General features: G+C 38.8%; 2 protein-coding genes across 4 annotated transcripts; one reads left to right on the plus strand and one right to left on the minus strand.

Annotated features, from left to right (window-relative positions):
- Positions 1–681: 681 nt before the first annotated feature.
- LOC146462362 (golgin subfamily A member 7-like) lies at positions 682–9,586 on the minus strand. Of its 2 annotated transcripts, XR_014857180.1 has the most exons (6): positions 9,447–9,586; positions 9,193–9,306; positions 5,235–5,387; positions 4,441–4,542; positions 2,645–2,842; positions 1,995–2,493 (listed from the first exon to the last, which is right to left on the minus strand). XR_014857180.1 is itself a non-coding variant. In XM_085085911.1 (5 exons), exons 1-5 carry the CDS (start codon positions 9,459–9,461, stop codon positions 2,804–2,806), a joined length of 423 nt encoding a protein of 140 aa, XP_084942037.1. In that variant the 5' UTR covers positions 9,462–9,586; the 3' UTR covers positions 682–2,803. The 2 variants fall into 2 exon arrangements, 1 of the variants encoding a protein (XP_084942037.1); XM_085085911.1 differs by having other exon boundaries at positions 682–2,842.
- LOC146462363 (serine/threonine-protein phosphatase 2A 55 kDa regulatory subunit B beta isoform-like) lies at positions 9,520–27,771 on the plus strand. 2 transcript variants are annotated; one of them, XM_085085872.1, is made up of 9 exons: positions 9,520–9,656; positions 15,052–15,141; positions 17,572–17,640; positions 17,789–17,886; positions 17,966–18,128; positions 20,522–20,812; positions 23,657–23,821; positions 24,652–24,913; positions 25,696–27,771. In XM_085085872.1, the coding sequence occupies exons 1-9, from the start codon at positions 9,629–9,631 to the stop codon at positions 25,973–25,975; spliced, it is 1,446 nt and encodes a 481-aa protein (XP_084941998.1). In that variant the 5' UTR covers positions 9,520–9,628; the 3' UTR covers positions 25,976–27,771. The 2 variants fall into 2 exon arrangements, with proteins under 2 accessions (XP_084941998.1, XP_084941999.1); XM_085085873.1 differs by lacking the exons at positions 9,520–9,656; positions 15,052–15,141 and adding an exon at positions 17,285–17,466.
- The last annotated feature ends 66 nt before the right edge of the window (positions 27,772–27,837 follow it).

Raw genomic sequence — 27,837 nt, forward strand, 5'->3', positions numbered from 1 at the left:
TGATGCCCTTAAATTGCCATATAAACATAATAATACAACATTACACTATATTTCTTTCAAACATGAGTTTATATATGTAGTTTTTTTCAGACAGTGACACAGGCATACTCGGAAAAAAAATCCGAGTTCTCTCAACAGGAGTCCAACACCTTCCGATTGGCTAGTTTGGATGCTTTACCAGCTTCTATACCACTGCGCCACAGTCCTCCCAGGAGACTCGTGGGCGCTTGGCCATAAATTCTAGAATAACGCGAGAAAAGAAATGAGCTCAATTATTGAAAGGAAGAACAAGAGATCTGTTCTAGCACATTTTGGAAACAAAAATGCGAGAACTTGAAAAACATTAGCCTAACATTTTTTAAGTTCCAGTCCATTCCGACAAACTCTGACCAGAGGCGATAATTTATAACAAAACTAGTCCTTTTTTGTTTCTGGTGACAAACATTTTTGGGTTTTGAAATGACATCAAATTCGCGTGATACTTCCTCTCCAGGTATTCTTAGGCATTTCATTTTCTTGGACTTTACAACAAAAAAAAGGAAAAAGAAAAAGAAAAACGTACAAAAAGGCAAGTAACAATTTTGCGATGTTGAGAGAAAAGCACAAAGCTTCCACTTCCCCCCCCCCCCCCCCCCCTCTTCGGTAAAAACCAGAAAGAAAGACAAAAAACAACACCACACATCAAGAAGAAAATTAATTTTACTGTCTACGATATTTGTTACAACCTTATCAAGTTTCATTTGTGTTAATACCAAGACATCTTTACATCTTTTGTTCATTAATTTTTGATACGTGAAAATAATGAGAGTGAAACGCATCTCATCAGGTCACTTTGTCCGTGAGAAATGAGCTGGTGATTACTTTTTAAGTCAGAACATAAATATTTTCTTTAAAAAAATAACTAAAAGATGATCATAAACCTAAAGAACGTCGCAAGATTGTCAAAATAACACAAAAAGGTTTCTCAGTAAATTTTGGTTCTGGCACAACTCTTCTGAGGTCAGTTGCTCGAAGCAGGCTCAAAATCCAAGATAGGAGGAAATTTTGGATCATTTTAATAGTTCATCCAGGGAAGTGAACTTAGGAGGACGATTGCGGCGCCTCATTAGGCAGCCAGATAAGTCAGATACATATCCACTACTTTTCAATGAAACTGAGGTTAATAATTATTGTTCAGGTATATACCACACAGGTTAATTAATATCCAGCGCCGAAAAAAGTTGTTTTATTTCTTGACAAATAGGCAGATAGTTACATGCGGATGATCGACGTTTCGCGTGCATGGAACCCAGAAAAATGCGAAAAAGGTTCATTACAACAACAGTGTCAATGCCTTAGCAGTAAACACTGCCAAGCCGAACTTTGTGATATTTTAGCAGGTGCTGTTTGTTTCAAAGGCCCTGCTTAAGGGAAAAACTGAATTCTCCAGTAACAGTAACAAAGCGGGAGGCCAGTTTGTTCCGCTCCGAGACGAGTAGCAAAGGATACCAAGCGTTTAGTAGCTTATAATAACGATCATAACCTACATAAAGCATTATTCCCATGTGTGGTATATACTACGTGTATATATTAAAGTACTTGTAAATCATTTATGCTATGCATTTTCACTGTGGCTTCTTCAACTGCACTGTGACTTAATAAAAATCAGCAGTAAAACTACTTTTATCAAGACAAATATTATTAAATAGAAACCAGGCGCGCTTTCCATTCAGCCAAAACTTTCGATTAGAAATTCAGGAAACTTTCCCTGTCAAATCGAAAGTAGTTTTTTTTTCCATGAATAATTTCATATACTTCACATCGTTCTAAACTAGCAATCTCTCTGGTCATCGCTCTCTGGTAGATCAAAAAATTTACGCGATGGGCCAATGATGGCGTCAAAAGACCACAAAGTGATAGTGGAAATTTTGTGTAAATGGAACGGTAATTTCCGTCCTGACTAGTTGGAATGGAAAAAATGGAGTTGAGATAAAACCAAACAATGCTGTAAACCATAGTAATTGATTACTATTGTGCCCATACCGAGGTATTACCGCGTCTATGCGCCTCGTCTTTCCGTTTTCGGCTATGACGCGTCTGTGGTTTTCGTTCCACCGCAGTGAATTCGCGCCAATCAGCATGGACAAAGGCGAGGTTTTACCGCGTACTTGTGCACTAATAGTTTCAAGAGGTAGTGTACATGTACCTCCGAAGGTTGTCAGTTTGTTCCGGGAAATTTCTTTTTAATCCACGCGTCAATTTGCATTTCAATCGGTTGAAAACGAAAACTTTGGCTGAATTGAAAGGCGCCCCTGGACCTACAATCCTAGTTAGGTTAGTTGTAACACTTTCCCTTGGGCCATTCCTCACTGTGATAACCACGACGCACAACAACAAACATTGTTTGGCTCAACATCGAGGGTGGATGGAAGGGGAGAGCAGTATACGTTAACGTACGTAGGTGTTTTGTTCCTTTGGGCCAGGTGTTATACGTAATCATGACAAGAACTTCAACTGTTCAAAGAAGAATTCCTGCATATTACTCTTGCCCTACGTTTCTAGTTTTGATTTCTCTTAAACTGTAGCTAAGATTAGAGGTGAAACGGTTTTGAGCAAGAGAAACAGAAACTGCAGTAAACCTTTTTTGATTCCGCCCTTAATAAACTCGTTTGATCTTGTATTAGTCTCCAATGAACAACCTGTTTCTGACGACTTAACTCTACTGTGCATCACTAGAATCGGGCACAGTGAGTCCCCTACTACATTGCATTGTCATTAATATGTTATGTACAATATATAGGCATACACAGCCAGACGTCAGCAGTCACCTTTGATCTGTTGGGTTTACTATCACAATTTCAATCTGAGATAAACTGTTAAAGAAAGTACCTGATTAAAACAGGAATACTTAACAGTATGTTTGGCAAGGACAGAAAAACAGTGCAGAATCTCGTCACGGATTTTAAGTTGTTACTCCTGTAAGTTAGTAACAATCAAAAGTAAAAACAGAGTATAGTTTCAACCCTAGGCAGCCAAATCTAAAAGTTACAAGAGGGTACAAATGAAGCCATAATTGTTTTAACCGAAAAAATACCCATGAGCCAACATCCAAAAGCCCTAAAATTGATCTGCAGTTCAGACACGGTGTGAACTTTCTTGATAATCACCCCTTAACCCTGAAATTACATGTACTTTGTGAGTTATTTCTTTCCCTTAACAGTGATCAGCATCAAATTTCTCCTGGTAATATCAGTGCTTACTTAATCCCCTGAGGTCATGAGAATTAAGGAAATGATCACCCAAGGTGAATTTTCTTGATATTTTAATAATTTCTCCCCAGTACTTTCATAAGAAAAGTATTGGGACAAGATAGGAGAATTTGCTCAATGATATTAGGGGTTAAAGGGTTAAGACCCCTAACAGGGCCTCACCAATGGCGAGAACATTCCAGGTACAATGAAAGCCACTCTGCCAATCAGAAGATGGTAATTCAAATTATTTGGAAATGGTCAGTTAACAGTCAGCTCCAATGGGCTTTTCCAGTTCCATGTTGTGAAATGTCCCTCTGAGTCCCAAAGGAGGGCACTTTCATTGTCATCATCATCATCATCATCATCATCATCATCATCATCATCATCATCATCATCATCATCATCATCATCATCATCATAATCATCATCATATCTCTACCCTCCCCTCCCCCCAGACCGTAATGTATTTATATTGGTATATGCAAAATGCACCCCTCACCTCCAACATTTGTTGATGTTATGGTCAATTTTACTTGTCATTTTTGATGGCATCATGTTGGGAGCAAACCTTTTAAATGTGCAGCCAATGATTGTTTTTGTGTGGTAAAAAGGCCTCCTCCCAGACTGGGGGACCATTCAGGGATTCGTTTTACTGAGTGGCAAAGATATTCAGTATATCACTCAGAGTGAGCCATTTCACCAGGGGCAGGCACCCAACCAGAAAATTTATCAAAATACTTCATATCTTGTCTCCTGTGTTCCGAGATCGTCTTCTGCACTTTTAAAGACATAATTATTTTAGCAAAACCAAATATTGACCTGTTTGGATGCTTGCTGAAAATTTAAGTTGCAGAAAGTTTTAGGAAACAGAATTTTATCTCCTGAATTTACAAGCTGATGTTGGTTTCATACAAATACTACATGTACAGTGTATGTGTGTTTGTAGCTGGCATTTTTTTTTTCACATTTTTAATAAGTCGGTATACAGTATTTGCCCCTTCAAAAACGAAAGGAATATTACTTTTCCACCATTACAAAATATTGAGCTGACGATTTGCCAAAGAAAACTGTAGCTTGTTCTTTACACAAGTGGAACATTAGTTTTGGTCGACTAAAAATCTGAATCTCTGATGCAATTAAGGCCATTCAAATAGATATACACGGAAATGAACTTTTGGGTGCCCCTGTTTGATATGAACTAAAAGGATACAACTCTTAGGCCTCTGTCCATTGGGTTAGTAATCATCAGTCCTCTTGGAACAAAAACACTTTGGTTCTGTTCATTTATATACTCTGCTAGTCTCTTTAGACACTGCAATTGAACACAAACATTATTATTATTATTACTATTATTATTATTATTATTATTATTATTATTATTATTATTATTATTATTATTATTATTCAAAATGTCAGTCAGTAACCCCAAAATATCGGTCAGGTAAGAGAACACAGCTGATTGACGTGTTGAAATCTTTAATCTTTATTGATAACATGATTGCGATATACATGCATGGAAACCTCCTTATTTAGATCTCAGCCTTTGGTTTGTCCTTAAATTTTGGCTAAAATTCCCAACCTAAATGTTCTTATGAAAAGGCTCTTATAATACAGAATTATTGCAGCACCAAAGTGACTCGTAATTGTGAAAGAATAATGAAACCATAATACAGCAGTATATTCTTTAATTATTAACAAGATGCTTGCAATTCAGCATCCATTCTGCTGACTTGACCCACTGCTAACTCAAACTATATTTGGTTTCCCTTCGGAGTTTGAATTAGTGGGGTTCTACTTTATATGCAAATATCAAGCTCGCTTCTCCAGGGAAAGAGGGAGAGACAGAGAGATAATAAGTGTGTGTGTGTGTGTGTGTTGGGGGGGGGGGGGGGGTCGGGGGTTAAGAACCAAACAGTTCTTTGCAGAGCTTTCTCCGGCAAGTCAGCACTTTAAAGGATCAAGTGACTTCTGCCCACAAGTTACATGTACAGTGTGTGACTATACCTTGTTATACTGCGTCTGTATGCATGTGAAAATTAGATAGGCAGTGACACAACCCAGACATCCTTCAAGGTATGTCCGTGGGCCAACTCTCTCAGCTTCATCAAAGATGCCATTTATGTGGTTTACTGTCTGTTCAAACTGGCTTCGCTCAAGCTAAAAGAACAAATTACATCCACTATAAATAATACACTAAGGGTTTCATTACTGAAGGGCCAGCCAGCAGGCAAATCGACTGTCTGCAAACACAACTTCACCCGGCTCTCTTTAATTCCTTGAACAACTTTTTCTGTGAAAGAAATAACACGTCCAAGTTAACCCTTTAAGCCCTAACAGTGATCAGCATCAAATTTCTCCTTGTAAAATCAATGCTTATTTAACTCCTGAGGTCATGAGAATTAATTATGATCACCCAAGATGAATTTTCTTGATATTTTAACAACTTCTCCCCTGGCCAGTACTTTTATAAGAAAAGTATGGGGACAAGATAGGAAAATTTGTTCTTTGATATTCGGGGTTAAAGGATTAATGAGCTTGGCCAGGTGCACTAATCTCTTACCAGCGTGTTCAGAATCTTAACAAAAGTCTTGTAATCTTCACATTAAGCATTCTACCCTAGATGTTCCTCCAACAATTTACCAAGCAAACATATTTGGAAATTCAAACTCAAGCACACAATAAAAAATGAAATATTAATAATGCATAATTTACTATCCTGGAGTCTTGTGCCAAAGGTATGAAACACTGATCTCTAATAATTATTGCAAGAATTACTAATGAATCAGCCAATGGATTTCCACTGTTAAGTTTGTTTCAAGGGCTCATGGATGTAAATTCAATTGGCTTAAATAAACTTTAACCCTTTAACTGGCAAATTCCTTGGACTCTTTCGGCAATTTTCTGGATGCAGATGACCAAAAGGGATTTGGTTGTCCTTCATGAAACTCCCCCTAGAAATGTTTGTTGCTCTAAAATACAGAGGACTCAAGTTTTGTGTGATGTCACCAATTTCAACCGTTGTTGATTTGTTAGTGAGCACATTCAAGCTCCAATTGGTAAGTGCTCAATTTTAATAAGTGTGTTTTTGAGCCATTTGTTACTGCAGAAGCTTCCAGGCTGGCATCATTAAGCTGGAAAGGAGGGTAGAGACAAACCTCTGAATGAAAAAAAGGGGTGAGAGATAATTTTACAGCAACTGGGATGCCAAAAGTGTTCTTTATTGAATCATGGCTGTTAGACTGTGAATGGATTCTTGGACCTACCAAGGAAATTTGCACAAGATTTGAGTTGCAAAGAACACAATGAGTATAGATAATGATATTTTGCCACTTAGGACCGGGTGATTCAACACTTACATGTACAAAAAAAAAATTCAAAATAATTGATACATAGGGACTTCCATTTCACTTTCAAAAGTGGCTCTAATCAAATGGCTGATGCATGACTCACCATAGATGTGAGAGGCTAACCTAGAGACAAAATGCTTAGTCAAGAGATTAAGGTTTTCCATCATTAGGGAATTTTGTTTTCAAAATAAGATTTTAAAGAATTGCAAGCAAAGATGTGTGTTTTTTAGCTTTGCTCCGGGACACATAAAACAGGCATTTTTGGTAATGCTTGAAAACAAATGTTGATATGGAACAGCAAATAGGGGTTATCCTCAGTTTATTGGCTCTTAAAGCCTCAACACATACTGGTTGACACTATAAACAGGCCATAATGACCAGGTTTCTGTATTTGAGAATGTGGCCAATCTTGAAGGCAGTAGCTCTGTAAAACACACAAATTTGTACACTTGAAATTTAAAGGGTTGACAAAATCAGGCCAATTTGTTTGTATGAATGGCATACATGTCTAAATGTGAAAATTCTGATTGTGCATGTCAGGGCTTGAAATAATTTCCTGATCACACCAATTTTTGCTCAGACACAACACATTTTTGGCTGGACAAATATCTATTATGTCATATTTCTATAAAAGTGCCTCCCCCCTTCCCCCACCTCTATTTTCAATCAGGTTTGATACTATTATTGCATCTCAAGTGAGTATTATGCTCCTTGGAATCACCAGTATTCTTTGGTATACATCGTATGAAAGTGAACATTTTAAAACCATGCAAAAAATTGATCACTCCCCAAAAGTTTGATTTAAGGACGGTGCCTACTTTTGTTACTGCACATAGGTTCTGCGCATCTTCAGATATTTGGGTTTCCTATGGGTGGTGCCTACTAATATGGGGATATTTTTGCGTGGTTTAAAATTATACAGGGAAAGTAGAACTTCCAAGTGCTCTTGGTATTTAAAAAGAAAATTGGGGGTAACCATGCATTTTTCAGATATACTGCAATGAAGCTTCAATTTGATGATGGTTTCTCCTATGGTTTCCTCACCACTTTCTCTGTTATATGTATACATTTTTTGTACTCTTATTGTGCTTTTTTTGTAACGTGTGTGGTTAAATAAACAAACAAGTTACGAATTCAATGCAAAATGCTTGTTACTAAAGCGTATGCGTCGTTTGCTGGTGTCCTAGATGAAGGAGGTTAAACTTTAGTTAACGATTGGTGCATGTCGATCGATTGATCGCGTTTGTAATTTGCAAATTTTGCAACAGAAGCATATAACCCCCCTAATCACCCACCAAAGCAGCTACGCCAGAAGCTGTCCTTGTCACAGTTTAATGGGGCTGCTTACTGTTTTATTGTGTTGATTCGTTCAAGATATAAGAAATCCAGTTTTTTTATTCCTTCAATTCAACTTACTGGTAAGTTGATTAAGGATGGTGCCTTCTAATACAGAGGTATTTTTGCGCAGTTTTGTGGGAAAAGCAGATCTTAGCGAGGACTGTTGGAATCCAAAAAGAAAATTGGGGGTAACCCACACATTTTTTAGAGATAATTAAGAAACTATAATGCTAAACAAACAAACAAACAATAAAAAAAAAGCAATGCAATGCTTAATTCATTGTATTTTAGCACTTGTTTTCGAACAGATCACTGTAACAACAATATTCCCGTTTACCTACAAATCTAACTATAGCCATCTCTGTAAACTGTTATTATCTGTCAGCAGTCCGGGATAGCATCGTTAAAAATTGAACTTTTGTCACTTCTGAGTAATGATTTACTAACGATCATATGTGATTATGTTGGGTGGTCGCTTACCGGAAACAGAAAACAAAATATGCGTAATTTGTGGCCAAAAAAGTGGTCGCAGTCCCTTAAGAAATTTGAGTGGTGGTCGCATATGAGAGAGCCCTTGAAACAGTATTTAACTGAGGAACAAAACGGTTGTTTACGAAGTGGTCGCTTTCCGGAGGTGGTCGCTTACGAGGAGTGGTCACTATGAGAGAGTTGACTGTAATATGATTCACTGACTTCGATGCTGTAAAATAACAATATTATTTCCAAAAATATATATTTGATGGTAATATGTTGGCATTTAATGTCAAATACTCCAACTACAGAAAAAGTACAAAATCAAAAAACAACAACAACAAAAAACCAAACTAAAAAGAAAAGAAAAAAAAAACTTCAGTATAAAGCCGGCATAACGTATCAGCCTCTAGTAAGAATGGACTTTGTTTACTCATAGAAACACCCACACCATACCACACATAATTTCAGAACTCTTTTTGAAGCTTACATGTAAGCTTAACTTGAATTGAAGGAATAAAAAAACTGGATTTCTTATATCTTGGACGAATCAACACAATAAAACAGTAAGCAGCCCCATTAAACTGTGACAAGGACAGCTTCTGGTGTAGCTGCTTTGGTGGGTGATTAGGGGGGTTATATGCTTCTGATACAAAATTTGCAAATTACAAACGCGATCAATCGATCGACACCAATCGTTAACAAAAGTTTAACTTAACCTCCTTCATCTAGGACACCAACAAACGACGCATACGCTTTAGTAACAAGCATTTTGCATTGAATTCGCAACTTTGTTTAAATCTTACCTTTCCTTCTAATTCGGGTGGAAACTTGGTTTGAAAGCGACAAGCAGTTCCGCGCGAGTAGTCTCTTTGAACGTAAACTTTGACATTTCGTCTTGAAGCGTCATCATTCTGTACCTAAAAAAGACATCATAAACAATTCATTTTAACAAGAGGCAGCATCGACCTCTATTTAACAGGCCAGTGATGTTCTCTGATAAAAAGTCGCGCCGAAACAGATAAACAAACGATTATAGAGTCTCATTGCCAAGCCCAACCTGAGCGGTCGCCATCTTGACTTTCTTGTCAGATAAGAAATCGGTTCCAGGTCCTCAGCAACTAATCTGATCCGCCAGCTCATTTGATCATTTGCATTTAGCAAGCGAGAGAAATTTTCAACTTCAAATGATTCAACGCATTACAATTTTCTCAGTCGTGAAGGATTGACGTCCTGGGAGCCATGCAAGTCCTAAAAGATAAACTCCACCGTGAGCAAGCTTTTTATTATTCTTTTGATCATAGCCGTGTACAGTTGTAGGGTAATTTTTGTGAAACAGTAGTTATACCCTGTTTACATTTTCACAGGTTTAATATTGAAGAGCGGGGTTCGAATTTCGCTTGTCGCTAATGGAGTCTGCTTGAAATTTATTAATGGAGTGAGAAATTATAAGTGGATTGGCTGTGGAAAATTTCAAACGAAAGCCGATTGAAACATGTACAGTACATTTGTGTGTGTACATTTGCGTATCATGCTGTGCGTATTCGAAACTTTGTAAATCGGAAATATTTCGCAATGATTTCTCTGATTCGTCTCTTTGATTGTCATGTTTCATTAATCTTTTACACATAGCACTTAGTTTCGTGCCTTCTATCACATCTGGTACAAAGATACTCGCCAAACAAAAGGTTGCACTCACGTATTATAGGTGGCACAATTAATCGCCTTTACTGATTTTTCGACACACGTGACGTGCGCTCACCTTTTTGTATCGTTTACGTTGTCGAGACGTGGTCCCACATCTAAAAGCTGGGATTAAAAAGATCCACAGAACGATATTTTCTACGTATAACGGTGGGCTAAATTCCAAACAAACTAAATCATTGATTTCCACGAAGCTGCTATTTTCAATTTTAATAAGGCACACTGCGCGGTGTTTGGCATTTCAATTGTAAACATCTTCTATTTCGTCTACTAAACAGGCGCTAAATTCATAATTGTACACGTATATAAGCTTATATAGCATTTATTGTAAAATTTCTTTTTAGGTGATCAAATAAGTGTTTTTGTTTGAAGCTTAATCGTAAACAGCAAACATCCATGACGACAATGCATACGGTGTATAAAACCCGTATCGTTATCATGTGTTATTCACGCTAACAACAAATAAAAATAAAATTGACAATAGCCGGACACAATAACAAACCTATTTCATCTCAACAAGAAGTAAACGCATAAGTGTTTGAATACGATGACTTGTAGTCTTGTCGATGTCAGTTTGTGTTACGGGTTGTTGTAAAATACGTCACGCATGCATGAAGCAAGTTTTGCGTGACATAAACGTTTTTCCAAAATGGCCCCCATTTTGATATTCTTTCGTTTGTCAAATTAGCCCTTCTTGCCTCGTTCAAGGTAAAATATTCTTTTGATTTTTGAGCTTAAGTACGAGGCAAGAAGGCTAATTTAAATACCAACAACCAGCAATGGCTTTGGGGCTTTGGGTTGCCATTTTATGGAATGCTGTTTGACATTCATTCTATGGGTTCCCAATAGGCCTTATCACGGTTTTCGACGCCATTTTGACGAGTAGGCAAACAGGCTCGAAATAACAGTGTTTGTATGGAAATCCGATGTCAAATTATTTTCATAAAACATCGCTTCTGAAAAATTCATGAATTGGAAACTTTTGGCGCTAGGAAAAGGATTTTAAGAAAAAATTTGGAGGGATGTAGCTGTGCCAGACTGGCGTCCAGTCCTGTTTTGAACTTTCCATACATTTCCCTGTATTTTTTTCCCGCGAGCTATTTTTAGAGCAGTTCGCAGATGGTTCACTTTACAGACAAATGTATGGAAAATTCAAAACACGACTGGACGCTTTCTGGCACAGTTACATCCCTCTAAATTTTTTTCTAAAAATCTTTTTCCCAGTGCCAAAAGTTTCCAATTCATGAATTTTTCAGAAGCGATGTTTTATGAAAATTATTTGACATCGGATTTCCATACAAACACTGTTATTTCACGCCTGTTTGCCTACTCATCAAAATGGCATCGAAAACCGTGATAAGGCCTATTCACGACTTTCTTTCGAAACGGTGAAGAAGGACAAGTATGTTAAAGAACTTGACTTAAGTGCGCAGTCAGTTCAGTCCCAGACCTGATGACTACAACTTAAGTGCTATTGATTATTATGTTTTAAGTTCTGACAATCACTAACTCATAGGTTATTCAATCTATATTCATTCTAAATTTTATGTGCATTGTACAGGCATTGAAAATTATCTTAGGTGATTGATTGTACTTGTATATTGCAACTAATTTTAATTTTTTTTTTTGTATATTACGCGGCCCGACAAGCATTCTGATTTAAATTTTATCGTGTACAAATGAAGGACATGATGATGATGATGACAATGATGATGATGATGATGATGATGATGAATCTTATTTAAAATATTAGCCATTTTGGAATAAGGGGCCAGTTTCTCGAAAGTCCCGGTAACTTACCGGCCCCGATAAGTATATATTTTAAATGTTTTTCGCTGATTACCCAGTGTTTACAGACATGGCACTTGGCCAATGTTTTCATAGAATTATAAAATTTTAAAATTTAGTATTCAAAGCTAACAAAAATTGATTTATGTTTATAAGTATTTATTACCAAATACACTTATCCTCTTACACGCGGGCTCTATTGGGCACTTTTAACGACTTCTCAAGAAGGTATCTGACATATAGGATTTCCACAATCAGGTAGAACAGTTGTAATCAGTTTTAGCTTCAGGGCTGCAAATAACTAACAGGCAAGCGCCGGTTATGTTGTCCGGTCAAACATGTTTTTGCTCGGACACCACCCGTTTTTGGCCGGTCAAATTTTAACAGTCGTAACTCTTGCGATAGTGAACCCAAATTGCACAGTAATCCTTTTATAACTAAAAAACAACTGAATCCACGTCGGTTTGGCAATAAAAAGTACAAGTTAATAGTTTTACTACTTTTTACTGCAGAAGCAGCCTCGCATTCAGTACGTGGAACGGTTACACAAGATACAACCGCAATTGTCCGTTTTACTTTGCATCTGGCAAAATCACTTATAATTAAATATTACTCTTTGGCAATCGCCACATCATTTTTACAACTGAACTTTAAGTAAAATGTGCGGAATATATGAAAGCTGAAGGGTTCAATCGATCTCTTAATTAATTTGAAAAAAGAAGTTAACTGAAATGTAAACATAAACAAGAAGCACTTAACTTTAATTCATATCGTCTTAGGGTTTTGAAATCAGCACTGTATGTAATTGTATTAAATGTATGGCGTCTTATTCCAAGTAAAACTGTTGCGCTCGCTGACTTTTTTCTATTTAGAATACCTTTAAGACAACCTTATTCTCCCACTTTTTGTGTTATATGCTCCATTTTTGAGTTGCACCGGGTGATGAAATCACCAGAAAGCTTAGTAACCAAGCATGTTTTGCAGGGTGTGCCGGAACTGAGGAACGTATGGTTTGTTTGCTTGTCGCACTTTGTAACAAATGCTACGTGGAGTATTCTCGGTGCAGCGAGATTATTCTTCGTGAGGATGCTTTCCGATCATTCAATCAATAAAAAAATCAATCACTTTATTTAAGAGTCAATCATGGTGTCTAGCCAAAGGTAAAACCCTCTACTAATTGGGAACACTTAAAGTAAATAAAATAACGGAAGACACGATGATTTGCGGTCGCGACACGACTTGATGAGATCGTGGAAATTTGCGACTACCGGGAATTTCTCGACCACTAATTTGTCTAGTTTTATATTTGTTTTGTTTTCTTTTGGAAACATGAATTAGTTTTGTCCGTCGTGATTATCAAATAGTTAAGAATTAAAATTTCTCTGAACGAGTCGGTAAAGGACCGGACAAGATGTCCGGCAATACAAGGATTTGTCCGGTCAATACCCAATTTTGTCCGGACATTGTCCGTTGACCGGCCGTTATTTGCAGCCCTGAGCTTTAACTTTTAGCTCAGCTGATGATTCTCCGTAATTATAAATAAAGTTTTACATACATACCTACTTATCGGGCCTGGTAAGTTACCGGGTCTTTTGATCGAGAAACGGGCCCAAGGTCTATAGAAGCGTGTTTTGACAAAAACTGCAGTAAGCGGTATAAAAAGGCATTTTGCAGTTTTGCAGCACTTTGCAAGTTTGTTTTATTTGTGTAGCACAACTGTTTTAAAATAAATATTAGAGTTTAAGTCGATATGCCGACAAAACGAAGTATTTTTACTACAGGCGATTTTAACCCGTTACACGCTTTGGGCCAAAGGCGCGTTATAAAAGTGTACCGGCTAACCAGGACTGCCATTGCTCTTGACGTTAACGTATGATTCAAAAGAAAAAAGGCTTCGGATTACAAAAATGCTACCGAGCTGTTTGGGATGAACATAGCGTGAGCACAGTGCTGTGTTTGTGGCGGGTGCGATCATGTGCGCACAAGATATCTCTCAGTTTTTGACCGCTTGTTTGTCGCCTTAAGTCGACGTTAAGTCAAACTCAACGACCAATGATGGATGCTCCACTACGAAAGAAGGCGAGAACCACTGCGTTTAATGATAATGAACGTATCAAGATAGATTGGTATGCTCAAGCGCCCCTCCTGGGCCCGATTCCTTGCGTGGTCATGCCTTGAATGAGCCGGTAGTGACCATTCCGGTTACATCTGAATCAACATCTTGCCTGACAAAGCCGTCATCACTGTATTGAATACACTTTTTTAACAGAATACACTCATTTGTCTGTAACTTTAACCTCCTGAACTAGTACTTCGGAACAGCAACTGGCTTTTGGCTAAGAACAATTTCGTTCAAAGAAAAAAAGATTTGCCTTAGATTAGAGTTAATCATTATTCATCTTTCTTGGAAACACTTGAGATTTCTTGCGTCTGTTGTCGATAACGAAAATGTCTGACTCATTTATATTTCAACTCGCTCACGGCTGCTAGAGAAACGGCAAACTATCCAAATTGGTAGGAGTGGAGTTGAGAAAGAAAATAAAACATTCACCGGTTCACTTTCTCCGGCACAAAACCTTGAATTTGGTCATTTCACGTTGCAGAGTGTTTTGCAAAGAAGGCAAAGAAATGTAACAAAATTTAAACGCACGTACAGGGCGATTGTTTTTGCTTATTAAACTTATTGTTTTGCGGCGTTGCCGTTGCCGTTGCCGTTGCCGTCGTCGTTGCTTAAGCTCTCTTAGCGCTAAAAGATGCTCAAAGGTTACTAATGAAAAGGACGTAAAGGTAAAACCAAGGCCAGTCCGTGAAGCACAGGTCAACACTTATCTCGTGACGTATACATGCTTTTGAAGCAGTAAACATAGTCAGGGAAACGGAAGTGAAGTTAGAACGGTTTTCAATTGAGTGCCGTAAGCAATTTCGCGTTCACTTTGGTTTTACTACGCTGTGCGATTGGTTAGCAAAACTCGCACCAGTTTCTCAACAATGAGAAGTAAAAACCGATCGTACCTTGCTTGCTCGCGGCAGTTTTCCCGCGCTTGGCGCCGGTTACATGTTTATTGGTTCATTAATTACGTAGTTTGCATCTGTTGTGATTGTCCAGAGTAATAGGCTGTGTGGAATAGCGTTAGTTAAAGGTAAAACATTCTAACCCGTCTGTTATTTCGCAGATATAGGACATTATCACAGCGTCAAGCACGGACAGGGGGACAAGCGAAATGGCGCAAAGCATAAAGAGAAAGACGAAGGGAAGAAACCAGGTAAGTCCGCGGGCATCCATGTTGTGCATGTCGCAGTAGAAACACCCGGTCGTGCCAGCTGTTGTTTAATGCGATCGGTTAGGGCCATGTCGTAGCTCAGTGCGCTCTCAGTTGTTCTGAACATCGGACGTCGAGTTCTCTTTCTATCAGTTTGACTAGTAATGTTCAAAGCTTCCCATGCAGACCTCTTCTCCTCACAAACGGCAAACTTCATTCGTTTGGACTCCCCTTGTTTTCCAGACTTGGCTGGATCCGTTCGCGATAGCAGTACAGCATAAAGAACTAGGTTGGGGGAGGGCGGATTGATGTATGTAAACCCTTTCATTTTTCCTATTCAAGCGGCGCTAAAATTCTATTTCTATTTGCAGTTGTTTTCCAGCCCCGTATTAGTCCCATGTTAAGACAGTTCATGTACAACATGTGGTACTGGGTAAATCCCGTTTTCCAACAAGTTGAATTGCGAAAAATAGTCAGATTCTCAGTTCCATGGAAAACAAAATAGTATTTATTGTCCCTCTTCGGGTCCTACTGAAATAGTGTGTCTCGAACTTTGCGAAAATTAATGTGCTGGTCCGAATTTTAGGTTTCTTAGCATCGTGAGGAAATCCCAGTACTAGCCTGCAGAACAGGCGTGATTTTATCATTTTTTTTTTTTTTTTTGCGTCTTTTAGGCAAGTGGAGGAAAGTGCGGAGCGTGAGTGACGCGCGACGGGAGGGGCGACCTCCCAGTCGTGCGTGCCAGGCTCGCATTCCGCGCTTGCCTCCGCTCGCCTGAAAAACAAAAAAAAAAAAACAAAAAAAGGCTGTTCTGCAGGCTGCTTTAATACGTAAGCGTGGATCCCGCCAAAGGTCGTGGGTAAGGTGTTATACGGCAATGCTGACAAGAATGCAGTACTGAAGAAGATCATAAAGTCACCTTTTGCACTCGAACTCAATAGCGGAGCTTTCATTGTGCGAGGCTCTTGAAAAATCTCAGAAAGACGAAGAAAATTTTACTCGGTTACTTTTAAGCGGTTCATACTTTATAAAATTTCCCTGTTGACAAAGGTTTCTGTCAGTGACAATGAATGACAGAGAATGGTATTATATGTTTGTCATTGGTAAAAATGCAAGTCGCATTCATATAAACAGAGGTCTCTTGCTTTCAACTCCTGAGATAATTAACTTTCAATCTGGAAAAAAATGCCGTTATTGTTGTATACTTTTTCTTAACATGATTGTCGCTCATCATAGATTTCTCGAAAAAACGCCGCTCCCGATTTAATTAGCACTGCCCCGAGAAAGCACCGTACCGGAGAGCAAAACTATTAGTAAGCGCCGCCCTTTATAAGGGCCATACCCCTCGGCGGCGCTCATTCCAAGCGCGTTTTGCAAAGTAAGAGGATGTTTAGGCCCGGTTCAATCGTCGTGCTATCGTCTTGTCGACAATACAACGACGATATGCATTTGTTGCATTATAACAGTGTACACGTTTTGATGATGGAAACATTATTACATTGAGTTCGGCCCTAGTTAAGCACGACGTTTAATTAGCCAATATAGGATGAATTTGGCACGACGATAGCGCGACGTTTGAAAAGTATCGGGTCAACACCCCAATGCATAACTCATTGGTAACAAACCGCGGGGGAGACAGCGATATATACAATTTGACTATGTTGTTGTTATAGCTCTTGTTATCGTTTCAGGAAAAAAAAATTAAAAAGTTCAAAAAAATTTAAAAATATAAGAGTCAAAAACTTTAGTGAATAAGTGCCGCGGCCCCTTTTCGAGTATTTTAAAAAATCTGAAAATAGGTAGTTACCACCAGTTTTCTTTTTCACTAAATAGCTGTTGAACAGGCTCCTTGCTGGGTAATGCAATTGTCAAAGGCAAAATTGGAGCGGGTGTATAGTGTAGCGAGAGCATCACCGACGTGTGAAGGACCATTGTGTGAAATGAACTATACACGTGGCCTGTCCATCCTTTTGCCGTTGTATATACTTTTCGAATGCGTTTTGTAATTTTTCAGCGCCCCGCATTTGTTTCCCGGCAAAGCGCGGCCCTCGCGCCAAAAGAATTTGAAGCTTGGCGCCAATGTTTTCTTTTCCATATTTGGAGACGATTTCCAAATCTGGGAATATTCATATTTTCTTCATTTTGACGTCACACCTTCACCTGGAGCGGCATCCATGTTGGATTTCGTTCGGTAACACCTATGTGAGGTTGTAATCCAGGGCCATCCTGGCCTCAAAAATCACTTTGGTGTCTCAATAGCGATAAATTTATTTCTAGGATATCTATGTATCGTATTTTGGGTGTATTTTGCCGTTAATGCGATGGCAAGTAAGTATCTACCCGCGTGAAAATTCCAAGTGCTCTTATCAGCCCCGTCGTATCGTAGTACTCCGTCTTTCCGATTTTCATCGCGCCGGTACATTTTGTTTGCAGAAGATGGAGGAGAAGTGCAGTGGTGCTTTTCGCAAGTGAAAGGGACGTTAGATGAGGACCTCACAGAAGGTAAAAAATTCATTGCAAGCCCATCTTGTCCGTCAATCGAAGGTTTCTTGGATACGAGCTGGAGTACAGATCTGTCCAGATTTGTACATTTTCTTGAAAGGCTGTCCAAAAACAGTTACGCTTATCAACACATCTTCTTGTCTTTCAGCCGACATAGTCTCCACCGTCGAATTTAACCACGATGGTGAACTACTTGCTACCGGTGACAAGGGAGGAAGGATTGTTATTTTTCAGAAGGAAGAAGCGGTGAGTTTCGAATCATCAACGGTCAGTGATCGCTTTCACGATGTGCTAATTTGCTGTCCGTAATGTTTTTGCACTGCAGCCGAAAGGATCACAACATTACGGCGAGTACAATGTCTACAGCACTTTCCAGAGTCACGAGCCGGAGTTTGATTATTTAAAGAGTTTGGAAATCGAGGAAAAAATCAACAAGATCAAGTGGTTGAAACGTCGAAATGCATCGCACTTTTTGCTGTCAACGAACGGTAAGAAGCTGAATTGATAGCAGATCAAAAACGCCGAATTTTTGGACGTAGCCGATTTATATCACAGCACTAAATGTTTTTATAGAATGATTGCTGTATTTAAGCAGCTTGTTATATTTTAATGGACGTCCTGTGTTGAATATATACAAGTGCCTTTCCCTTTCCTAGCTTGACCTTTCATTATATTGTACATTTATGTAAATGGCCGTAAAAACCCTTGATTGCATTTACGCAGGTAAAGGCGATTGTTAATATATTGGTATCAAATTTGATAGAAAAGTGCTGGCAGAGTTTTAAATTTTTATTGAAATCAAAGACATCTAAATTCTGTAATTAGTCATCCTGCAAAACTAAAAGCCAGATGTTTAGCAAAGTAAAAATTCAGCCAGCTCATAAATAAATTGTATAATTTCACACTGTCAAGTGCTAGAAGTGGGTGGTGAAATGTCTTTCATTTGCCTGTCAGCTAATATAATGTTTGTCATTGTAAAGCTGGCAGCTGTCACATTGTTTGGATACAGGAACCCTTCTTTGTTTGTATAATCTTGTCATTTGAGGGAAGTTTTCAACATTTTATTCCCTTAAAGTGTCTCATAAATTATCACCTTCGTTAGTTTTCACCTCCATTAACCCAACTCTTGATGTTTGATTCCCAGTCAAGTCAATTTTTTCAAAGTTGCCTTTTAGTGATCTTAACTGATCATTTTGATCTCACCTCTTACAAAAAAAAACAAGCCCAAAAAAAAATAATAATAATAACAACAACCCAAGATCTATGGATTAACAACCACTCAACTTATAGACAGAGAGACATATTGTTGGCACTCATCTTTTTTAGTAATTCCTCTAGTCGGTGGTTAGTTACAGAAACTGCATAGAAATGCTTGGTGTCCACCAATATCATTATGTTGAATCTAAAACACTCAAAAATATGTAGTGTAAGTCGGGAATTACGAATGATGCTCATATGGTAAGATGAACCAACCAGGATAAAAAGGACAAACTCAAAATGTATTTCAGAATTTTCAGATAAAATTTCCAAAAAATGCCCTTAACCCATTGCAGCCCACGTGTTTTTGACATTTTCACAAATTAGCATATTGTTAATAATTAACCCAATGTGCAGTAAAAATTGACAACTTACTGGGTCAAAGAACCAGCACTCCTTTGGTCTAGAAAAGCTAGAATTTCTAATTGTCGAATAAAATACCCTACCTGCGAATTAAAGATTACCCAAAAAACAAAGCTGAAGGTAAAAATTTCGAAAATTTGATGAAATTTGATCCTCGCGTCACATGGCAGTAATTTGATCCGCTCTCGAGGAGACGTGTTTGTTTACGCAAGATTAGGCAGTTATCACGTTTCATCAATGAAAATAGAAAGAAAAACAGGCAATAAAGCTTTCCTAATTAAAACATTTATTCAAATAAGTCTTTGTATAGGTCTTACAAGAAAACGCATATAATTTTTGCCGCGAGGCGACCGACTCGCAAGCGATTTGAAGCAATTGCGAGTGAATTTTGAAGCGAATTTATCGACCCGTGCGGAGCACGTTTTTCAAAACTTTTGCGAAAACTGTTCGGAATACGAAGAATCGATCAATTAGAATAGTATTTCAGTACAAATCCACAATCAAACCTGTAATTCTTTGTGAGTTGTATTGCGAGAAACGCTCTAACATCACCAAGAAAGTCCATGGCGAAAATAATGATTTGAGATGTCCGCCAGCTCGTCGCCTCGGTAAAACTACAAATTTTCCTCGAAGCATAATTTCTTCGCCGTTAATGCTTGGATTTCCGCTGTTGAAACTGTCGAGTATTCCTTAGAAGTTCCTCTTTCGATTTACCGTTTTGAAAAGGTGTGTTTTCCTTCGGAAAATGCGAAATTGGCGTCTTGAATATTTAAGCGTAAAGCGCGTGGCCCGCCATTATCGTTGAAATCTGATATTTTCGGAAGACAAAAACCTTTTTGTGTCTAGACCCCCCTAAGACCTAAAGATATATGCGCAGACGATAGATTCTGATTGGTCAGTCTTTTCTAAAGACAATTAGAACAATAGAGGACAAAATTATCCCTTCTAGGGGAGGCAGGAACCTAGCGCGGACGTGCGAATTTTATCGGCCGGTTTTGGGCGCCTCGGCCGTTAATGGGTTAATGTTAATCTTCTGAAATTCTTGATTGTTTTTGTTTAACGGCAAGAACCCTGGGTGTGGTCTTGGTTGTTCTGGGGTTGTTCACTTTTACGTGAACCTTTCCACTGAAAGTTGTCTGTATACTTTATAGTGTATTATGCTATTTATTTCATTCATTATTTCTATAAAAAATATATATGCATAATAAAGAATGGAAGTGTTTCAGGTTTAAGTTGATGTGAATTTTCTTTTCCATTGCAGATAAAACAGTCAAGTTGTGGAAAATTTCAGAACGTTGCTTTGCTCCTTGCAACTTCAACCTCCGGGATGACCAGGGGGTACCAAGAAGTCCAGAAGATGTGACAGCACTCCGTGTCCCTACATTTAAACCCTCTGATCTGGTTGTTGAGGCGAGTCCTAGAAGAGTGTATGCAAATGCACATACCTACCACATTAATTCTATATCTTTAAACAGTGATGACGAGACATATTTATCAGCAGATGACTTGAGGATAAACTTGTGGCATCTTGGGATAAATGATCAGAGTTACAGTATCCTTTTTTGTCTTGTGTTAGTACCAAATATTCATGTAGAGAAGGGAATTGTTTTAAATTTCTTCTGTCCTTCTCAGAAGTCATACATGTATTGTAGTTCGCAGCTTGTACCTCTACCTTTGTTTTCAGTAGAATCTGTTATCACCTGCTCATTGCAGCGATTAGTGATACTATCACGATGTTTGCTTTCTACTGTGAGTCATTTTCACCAGTGATTTGATTATTCCAATAGCCACAATAGCCCTTTTCACAGTTGATCTTTCTCATTTGCATTACAATGTTATCCAACGTCGATGCGAGGCAATTTCGGGCTAAAACTGCAAAATAGCCCGAAATTGCCTCGCATCGACGTTGGATAACATTGTAAGTTAAATGAGCAGAGTTAACCGTGAAAAGGGCTATTAGCAATCAAAATTGCTGATATCTGGCATCTCAGATACGTTTAATTAAATTCACCGGTGATCCTGCAAAACTTGCTTCCAATATTTTGACAGGTGTGCCTGCTCTCTTAAAGATAACTGACAATTAGTTTCCAGCATTGTTGTCCTTTTGGATTTGTGTACTTGAGCAAAACTCTCTTCCTATTTCCTCTTGTCGCCTAGCTAAACTACAGTACCGCCTAGAACTATAGACCCATTTGCCACGTCGTTGCCGCGGGACCTACTCGCGGGTTTCCCTCTGTATTCCCGCAGTAGGATGTTTTTTTTCCTCGGTTCGGTTGCGGTATGGCTCCAAAGTTGCCGCGGGAAAGTTCACCTAGGTAAAACCTCGGTAAAGAAAAGACGCGGTAGAGTTTGAATACGCTTTTGTCTCCTTTACTTTGTGTTTTAGTTCGTCAGCTTCTAATGGCAAAATCGCACCGAAGAACATTAACCAGGGATGACGATCATGTGCGATACACGTACGATTCTCGGCCCTTGAAGGCTTGAACCATTTGAAGAAAATGAGTATCCGTTTTCAAGTATCCGACCATATTTGAAAAATCCTTTGAGGAAGATTCTGATTAAATATCTCAAAACTCGGTATACCCAAAATATTTGAAGACTTCTTGTGGACAATGCGCAATATTTACTATCGAAGCTTCGAAGCGATTTGCCCAAGAAAAAACAAGCAAATTTTCGAGACAGTCTGTGGAGTTCCGTTTGCCGGACCTTTTAAATCATTTATAAATTGAAAACAAATAATATTTTGGCATGTCTTGTGTCGCTCAGCGCCCGAATACAGTCATTGTCACTCGGACTCCTGACGTGACAAGCTGTTTGATGCAACACGGCAGTGTTCCAGAATGTTAATCCGCTGTTTACTTTGTATTTTTTGCTAAGTTATTTCAATTTTAAGTTAGGAGAAGCAAAAGAAAAAAAAACTGACCCACGAAATTTACGGATTATAAAACATGTTCGCGCGTGACGATGTTATTGTAACTTGAAACCCTTGTGTCGACTTCGCAAATTTTGTTGCTTGTGTCTACAGTCTATTTTAAACCTCTTTCTTTTAAAATGAACTTGGCATTGCAACAAGAATAATATTCCCTCTCAATATCCGATTTTTTAGAACACAAACTTGCTCTAAAATTCAGGAGATATTTTTAGCAGCTGTTTGGTCGGACACTTACAAAAAAAGCTGACGAATCAGAAGCAGCAGTTCCCACGAGTGCAAAACAAACGTCAAACTTACTCCTATGCAAATTACGGTTAATTTACAAGACGTTTGCCCCGTCGCTTGTATTGAAATGAACAAATTAAGAAAACTAAATTTTCAAAAAGAGATTTTTTATGACAATTCAGCGAACTCTCTTTCATAAACTTACACTGAGTGTTTTGAAAAGCAGGTAAATCAACATACACGTATTTCACTGCGTATTTAACATACCCTTGGAGATACATGTAACAAGCTTCTTTTAAGTGTTGGATTGTTGTAGTTACTTTTATTATCTCTGAAAAGACCGAATACAAACATTTGCCGAGGCAAAGATTCAGGATTTCAATATTTGAATTATTACGCGAACTACCCAACGCCATGTTGACTTCAAATTACTCCTTCGATTAGGCACCGATTCTTCGCACCTCGAACACTTGCAGTATAAATGTCTTCACTCACGCTAACGCTTATTTTAGAAATGCAGCCAGTCCTCATTGTTCTTTCCCGCAGCACACCTCGTCTTTTCGCCCGCGGCAAATTTACTGCGGCACACTGTACCTCGTCTTCACCGCGGAACGACCGTGTTTTCACCTAGGTGGACGCGCGGCCACTACCCGCGGTAAAGACGAGGTATGCCCTAGTCCCTATGGGTCAATAGTTCCAGGCGGTACTGTAAAACATAATTATTCGAGTTGTAATTGTCTTGCGTGCAATCTACATTCGTAGATCTTGCTTGCTTAGTTGTAAGTCAAGTTGTTGTTATGTTTACTTAGTCAGCAATTGACTTGCCTCTTTGTGCAAGCGAACACAAGAAGCTGCATGCCCAGCAACAAAAAACTTTAGGTCCTGCACATCTGGTTAGAACTTCGCTAGAGTCCTTAGGTCGGGTTTAAGTGATCAATGTTGAATTACAATAACGCGCCCCATTTGACGCTGAGAAGTTAGCTGGGATTATCATCAACCTGGAATGAGCTACCAGAGGCTATAAAACATTTACCTCAGTTGATGGTTTTAAGAGGGCTTTGAAAAGTTATCTTTCCCACGAAAGCTCTTCTTTCTCTTAATTTTGATTTAAATCTGACTTTTTGTTGTAAAAAGCATCAAGACATTTATGTACATGTTATAATGCATTTCTTAAGAACTTTTTTTGTTAACTTGTTAAATTGTCACCCTTTTGTTTGAACCACCTTTACTACTCATCAGATATTGTTGATATTAAGCCAGCAAACATGGAAGAACTCACCGAAGTAATCACTGCTGCTGAATTTCACCCAATAGAGTGCAGCACATTTGCATACAGCAGTAGCAAAGGAACTGTCAGGCTCTGCGACATGAGGCAGTCAGCTTTATGTGATAGGCATACTAAAAGTAAGTTATAGCATGAACTTTTCACTGAAATGTTTCATGATAAATGCAGTTAGATGCCATTTAACTAAGTTTACAACAAAGAAAAGCTGGCATTCATCAGGTGGTCAGCGCATGTGCCGAGCACCGCATTGTAGTAGCGGTTTAAGCGTGGTGGTGCGTAACGGACTTTGTGGAGTTTCTGGTTTGTTTGTCTCTGTTTTTCTGCCCCTTTCCCCCCTCCCCCTCCCCTTCCCCTTGCTTCCTCTGTTCCACTGCTTATGCACCGGATGGGTGTCTGGATAAGTGTGCGTAGGGGCTCATGGCTGGGTTGTGGGGATTGCCAGCCATGGAAGCGAGTTACTGTCTAGGGGCCGGCTAGTCACAGTGGAGGCCCCTGGGACTTCCCGGGCACCCATCTTCCACTCAGCTTGATGCAGTTGTTAACACTTAGATGCTTTAGCCCAGTGCCATGTCTTTATAAGGGATTGAGGGTACATGGATCATTCTTGGCCCAATAATTGATTGGTAGACTTGGGAAGCTTAGCATTCTTCACTGACTCCCTGCCTTTGAAAGTGAGCTGGAACACTGTTAGACAACAATTACCACTGGGCCTCCATGTTTGGTAGAAGAGATAGAAATGGTCCCAAATAGTCACTTGATGTGTTTCTCAGAAGCCAAATTTAGAAACCCTTTCCACTTGTCTTGAACATAACCCACACCCATTATGGAATTAAAATGAAAACAGTTTACAATGATGTTGCTCGTCTGTTTTTTCTTAGGCATGTGTTTACAGTAGCAAAAAAGTAATTATTACTAACAATACGTTTTGGTTGGGTTTTTTTTTTGGTAGTGTTTGAAGAACCAGAGGATCCTGGTGCTCGATCATTCTTTTCAGAAATCATTTCGTCAATATCCGATGTGCGGTTTAGTCACAATGGTAGATACATGCTGACACGCGATTACTTAACAGTGAAGGTGTGGGACTTAAACATGGAGAACAAGCCAATGGAAGTTTACAATGTGCACGACTACCTTAGAAGCAAGTTATGTTCACTGTATGAAAATGACTGCATCTTTGACAAGTTTGAATGTGTCTGGAATGGAAATGATGGGTGAGTTAAATATTCTATTTGATGTTGCACTTGTGTGTATCTTGCTTTACCTCAAGATGTTTGTGAGGTTTTTGGTTGTATCTGCTGTCAGTTACAACAAGAGTTGTAAGGTGCCTTTAGCAGGGGTGAACGTTTTTAATAGTCTTGTTGAGTAACCGTTTGTGCACACTTGCCCATGGGAAGCAATGCGGCCCCATGCTCTTGATAATTGCCTCTACAAGCAAAAATTGGTTTACTAGGATGAATGTATCTTGACCCCAGCATCCCATTTTACCTGATGTCCCTTTTAAAATGAGCGACATGTCACTTTAAAAAAAAAATGCCTTTGAGTTTTGAAATGAACTGGCAAGTCTGAGCTGAGATGAACAAAATAAATGAGTACTGCGGCTTGGCTAGATATTTTACTTAATTAAAAACGGATGTGTGAGAGATTTTGAATGCGTAAAAGTCATTGTGTACGAATTTCAATCTTGTATGCAGACTCCTTGAAAGCTTTTTTGTCAGCGGGTGGGCACGAGGAGAGACTCGTGGGAACTGGAATTTTATTACCGCAGGAATGGCAAACTTAAGAAGATTTAGGGAGAACCAGAGCTATTGACACCTCAAAATTCTTCATTGACTCTCTGATTTTGAAAGTTATCTGGAATACTGAATTACTGAGCAGCAGAGCTAAGGCTCCTATTTATGCTCATCTGTGGACTGCCCAAGTTGGTCAAAAAATTTTTCTCAATACAGACCTTTGATACAAAGCACCTTATTGCAACAAATGATGTCTTTTTCAGGTCCATAATGACAGGTTCCTACAACAACTTTTTTCACATCTTTGACCGAAGCGATAAAACAGATATTTGCCTTGAGGCATCGCGGGAGTTTAGTAAACCACGGCAGATCCTTAAGCCACGGCGTGTCGCGGTAACAGGCAAGAGGAAGAAGGATGATATCACAGTAGAATGCTTGGACTTTAGTCATAAGATACTTCACACCGCTTGGCATCCACAAGAGAACATTATAGCTGTTGCTGCAACAAATAATTTGTACTTATTCCAGGAGGCCCAAACATAACTCTCTCAGCTGTTTATAGGAACCTTTTTTTGCAATAATTAAAATACCAACAATTTTGAATTTAGCATTAAACTGAATCAAGGGTATTATGTTGAATGTAGTGCTTTGCACAACTCTTAGGTAATTGTTATTATATTTTCAGATGGCCACGTTTTTCTGTGGAGTTTTTGAAAAAAAAAAAGAGTAAAACATCAAATTCACTTGTAGGATTCGTGTAGATTTAAATTTTGATCAGATCAGCCCACCCCGGTGCTATTTCTGATGGCCAATTCTTTCTTTTCTAAACCAACTGTGGTACAATGAGGAACATGCCAACCAAAAACTAAGTCTGTCCATTCCTGTAAGTTTACTTTCAGTGGCCCCATGAAAGCTGGATGAATTCATAATTATGGCACATTTTTGCAGTACCTTTCTTTATTGGCAGTTTTGGTCAACACAAGTGTTGTTTTTACAGCAACTTGTGAACTCTGAAGTTAGACTCAACCAGGCAGGTGTGTTAGAAACAAAGATATTTCAGGTCAGAGGGGTTCACCCACCCCCCCCCCCCACCCCCCGCCTTGCTCCTCCTGGGTTTTGAAGTTAAGGGTTTGCATTGTATGTTTGTCAAAGGTGCATTTATTTACAGGGTCCTCTAAAACACTGATTAGACATAGATTTTTTTTCAACACCATCTGATCAATGCAAGTAGGGTGGTGAAGGTGTGCTGTGTCTGCACGTAGACTGATGCCTTCAAAACTTGGGATACATAAATTCTGAGGTTTGTTTTCTGCTGATGCAAAAGTGCCACTACTGGTACTTCCATTTTATACTAAGTGAGTTCAAATTATAAGTTAAGCAGTTTGGTTGTAACTTTTTTGTGCGTTGATGAAACGACCGAGTGTGACCACTCAAATGAAAGCCCTTTTACAGGACTTTACAAAGGGTGTTGCCTGTTAATCAGTTTTTCTAAATGATATTTCCACTTTTGAACTTGAGGAGTGAAAAGGCTAATTGAGCAGAGCTGCCCTCAGGCCCCCTCACAATGTGGAACTGGGTGGTGTTTCACTTTAGGATTCTGCAAGAAATTCTATGATCAGAGATGCATGAAGAGCGATTTTAGGACCATTATGTTTTAAGGGGGATTATTTCTCGCAAACTAGTCAAAGGAAACTCATGCAGAGTTTTTTTCGATGCAATAAAAGAAACGGGCAGGAAAGCAATTATTATGAGATACTTAGAGATTGATTTTATGAGCATAATATTGGTAATTGGGATTAGGAGTGTGGGTTTCACAGACTGAGAAACCAAGCACCTAGTCTTGCAAACTAGCTGAAAAGTTCTCATTGAAAGCATTTAGTTGTCGAAAACAAACAAGCCAGAAATCCTCCCCCTCAAAAAAATATCATTGTCCATCCCTTGCATAACAAAATGTGACATAGAAATTAGACAGTGAAACATTATTAGGCACTAATTCCATGGTTCCTTCGCTCTGACTATGTAGCCTTTGTTTTACGGGTTACTAGATGCAAAACTACTGTTGTGCATGGTGAAACTCAACTGAGCCGGGGCCTTCTTCACTTCGTTGTCCACTGATGTTCGCAATTGATCATTCCTTTTGAGGTTGGCAGGTTTTAAATCTGTCTAATTTTATTAGTTTCGTGTTTCCTCTGTGACAACAAAGGATACTGTCCACTCCAGATTTCCCAAAAACGAAATAACGTTCCCTTGAGTTTTTGGAAGTGAACTATTTAAAAGGAAAAAAAGAATACAATTATTTGATTTGTAACTGCTTAAAATAAACGAGGAATTTGTTTTTATTTGTTTATTTGTTTTGGACGAACTGACTCGTTTAAATACCCAACCTAATCCCAGACTCCCAAACT

Source organism: Pavona decussata, unplaced genomic scaffold (assembly GCF_977016875.1).
Source record: "Pavona decussata unplaced genomic scaffold, jaPavDecu1.1 SCAFFOLD_190, whole genome shotgun sequence".
NCBI classification, from domain to species: Eukaryota; Metazoa; Cnidaria; class Anthozoa; order Scleractinia; family Agariciidae; genus Pavona; species Pavona decussata.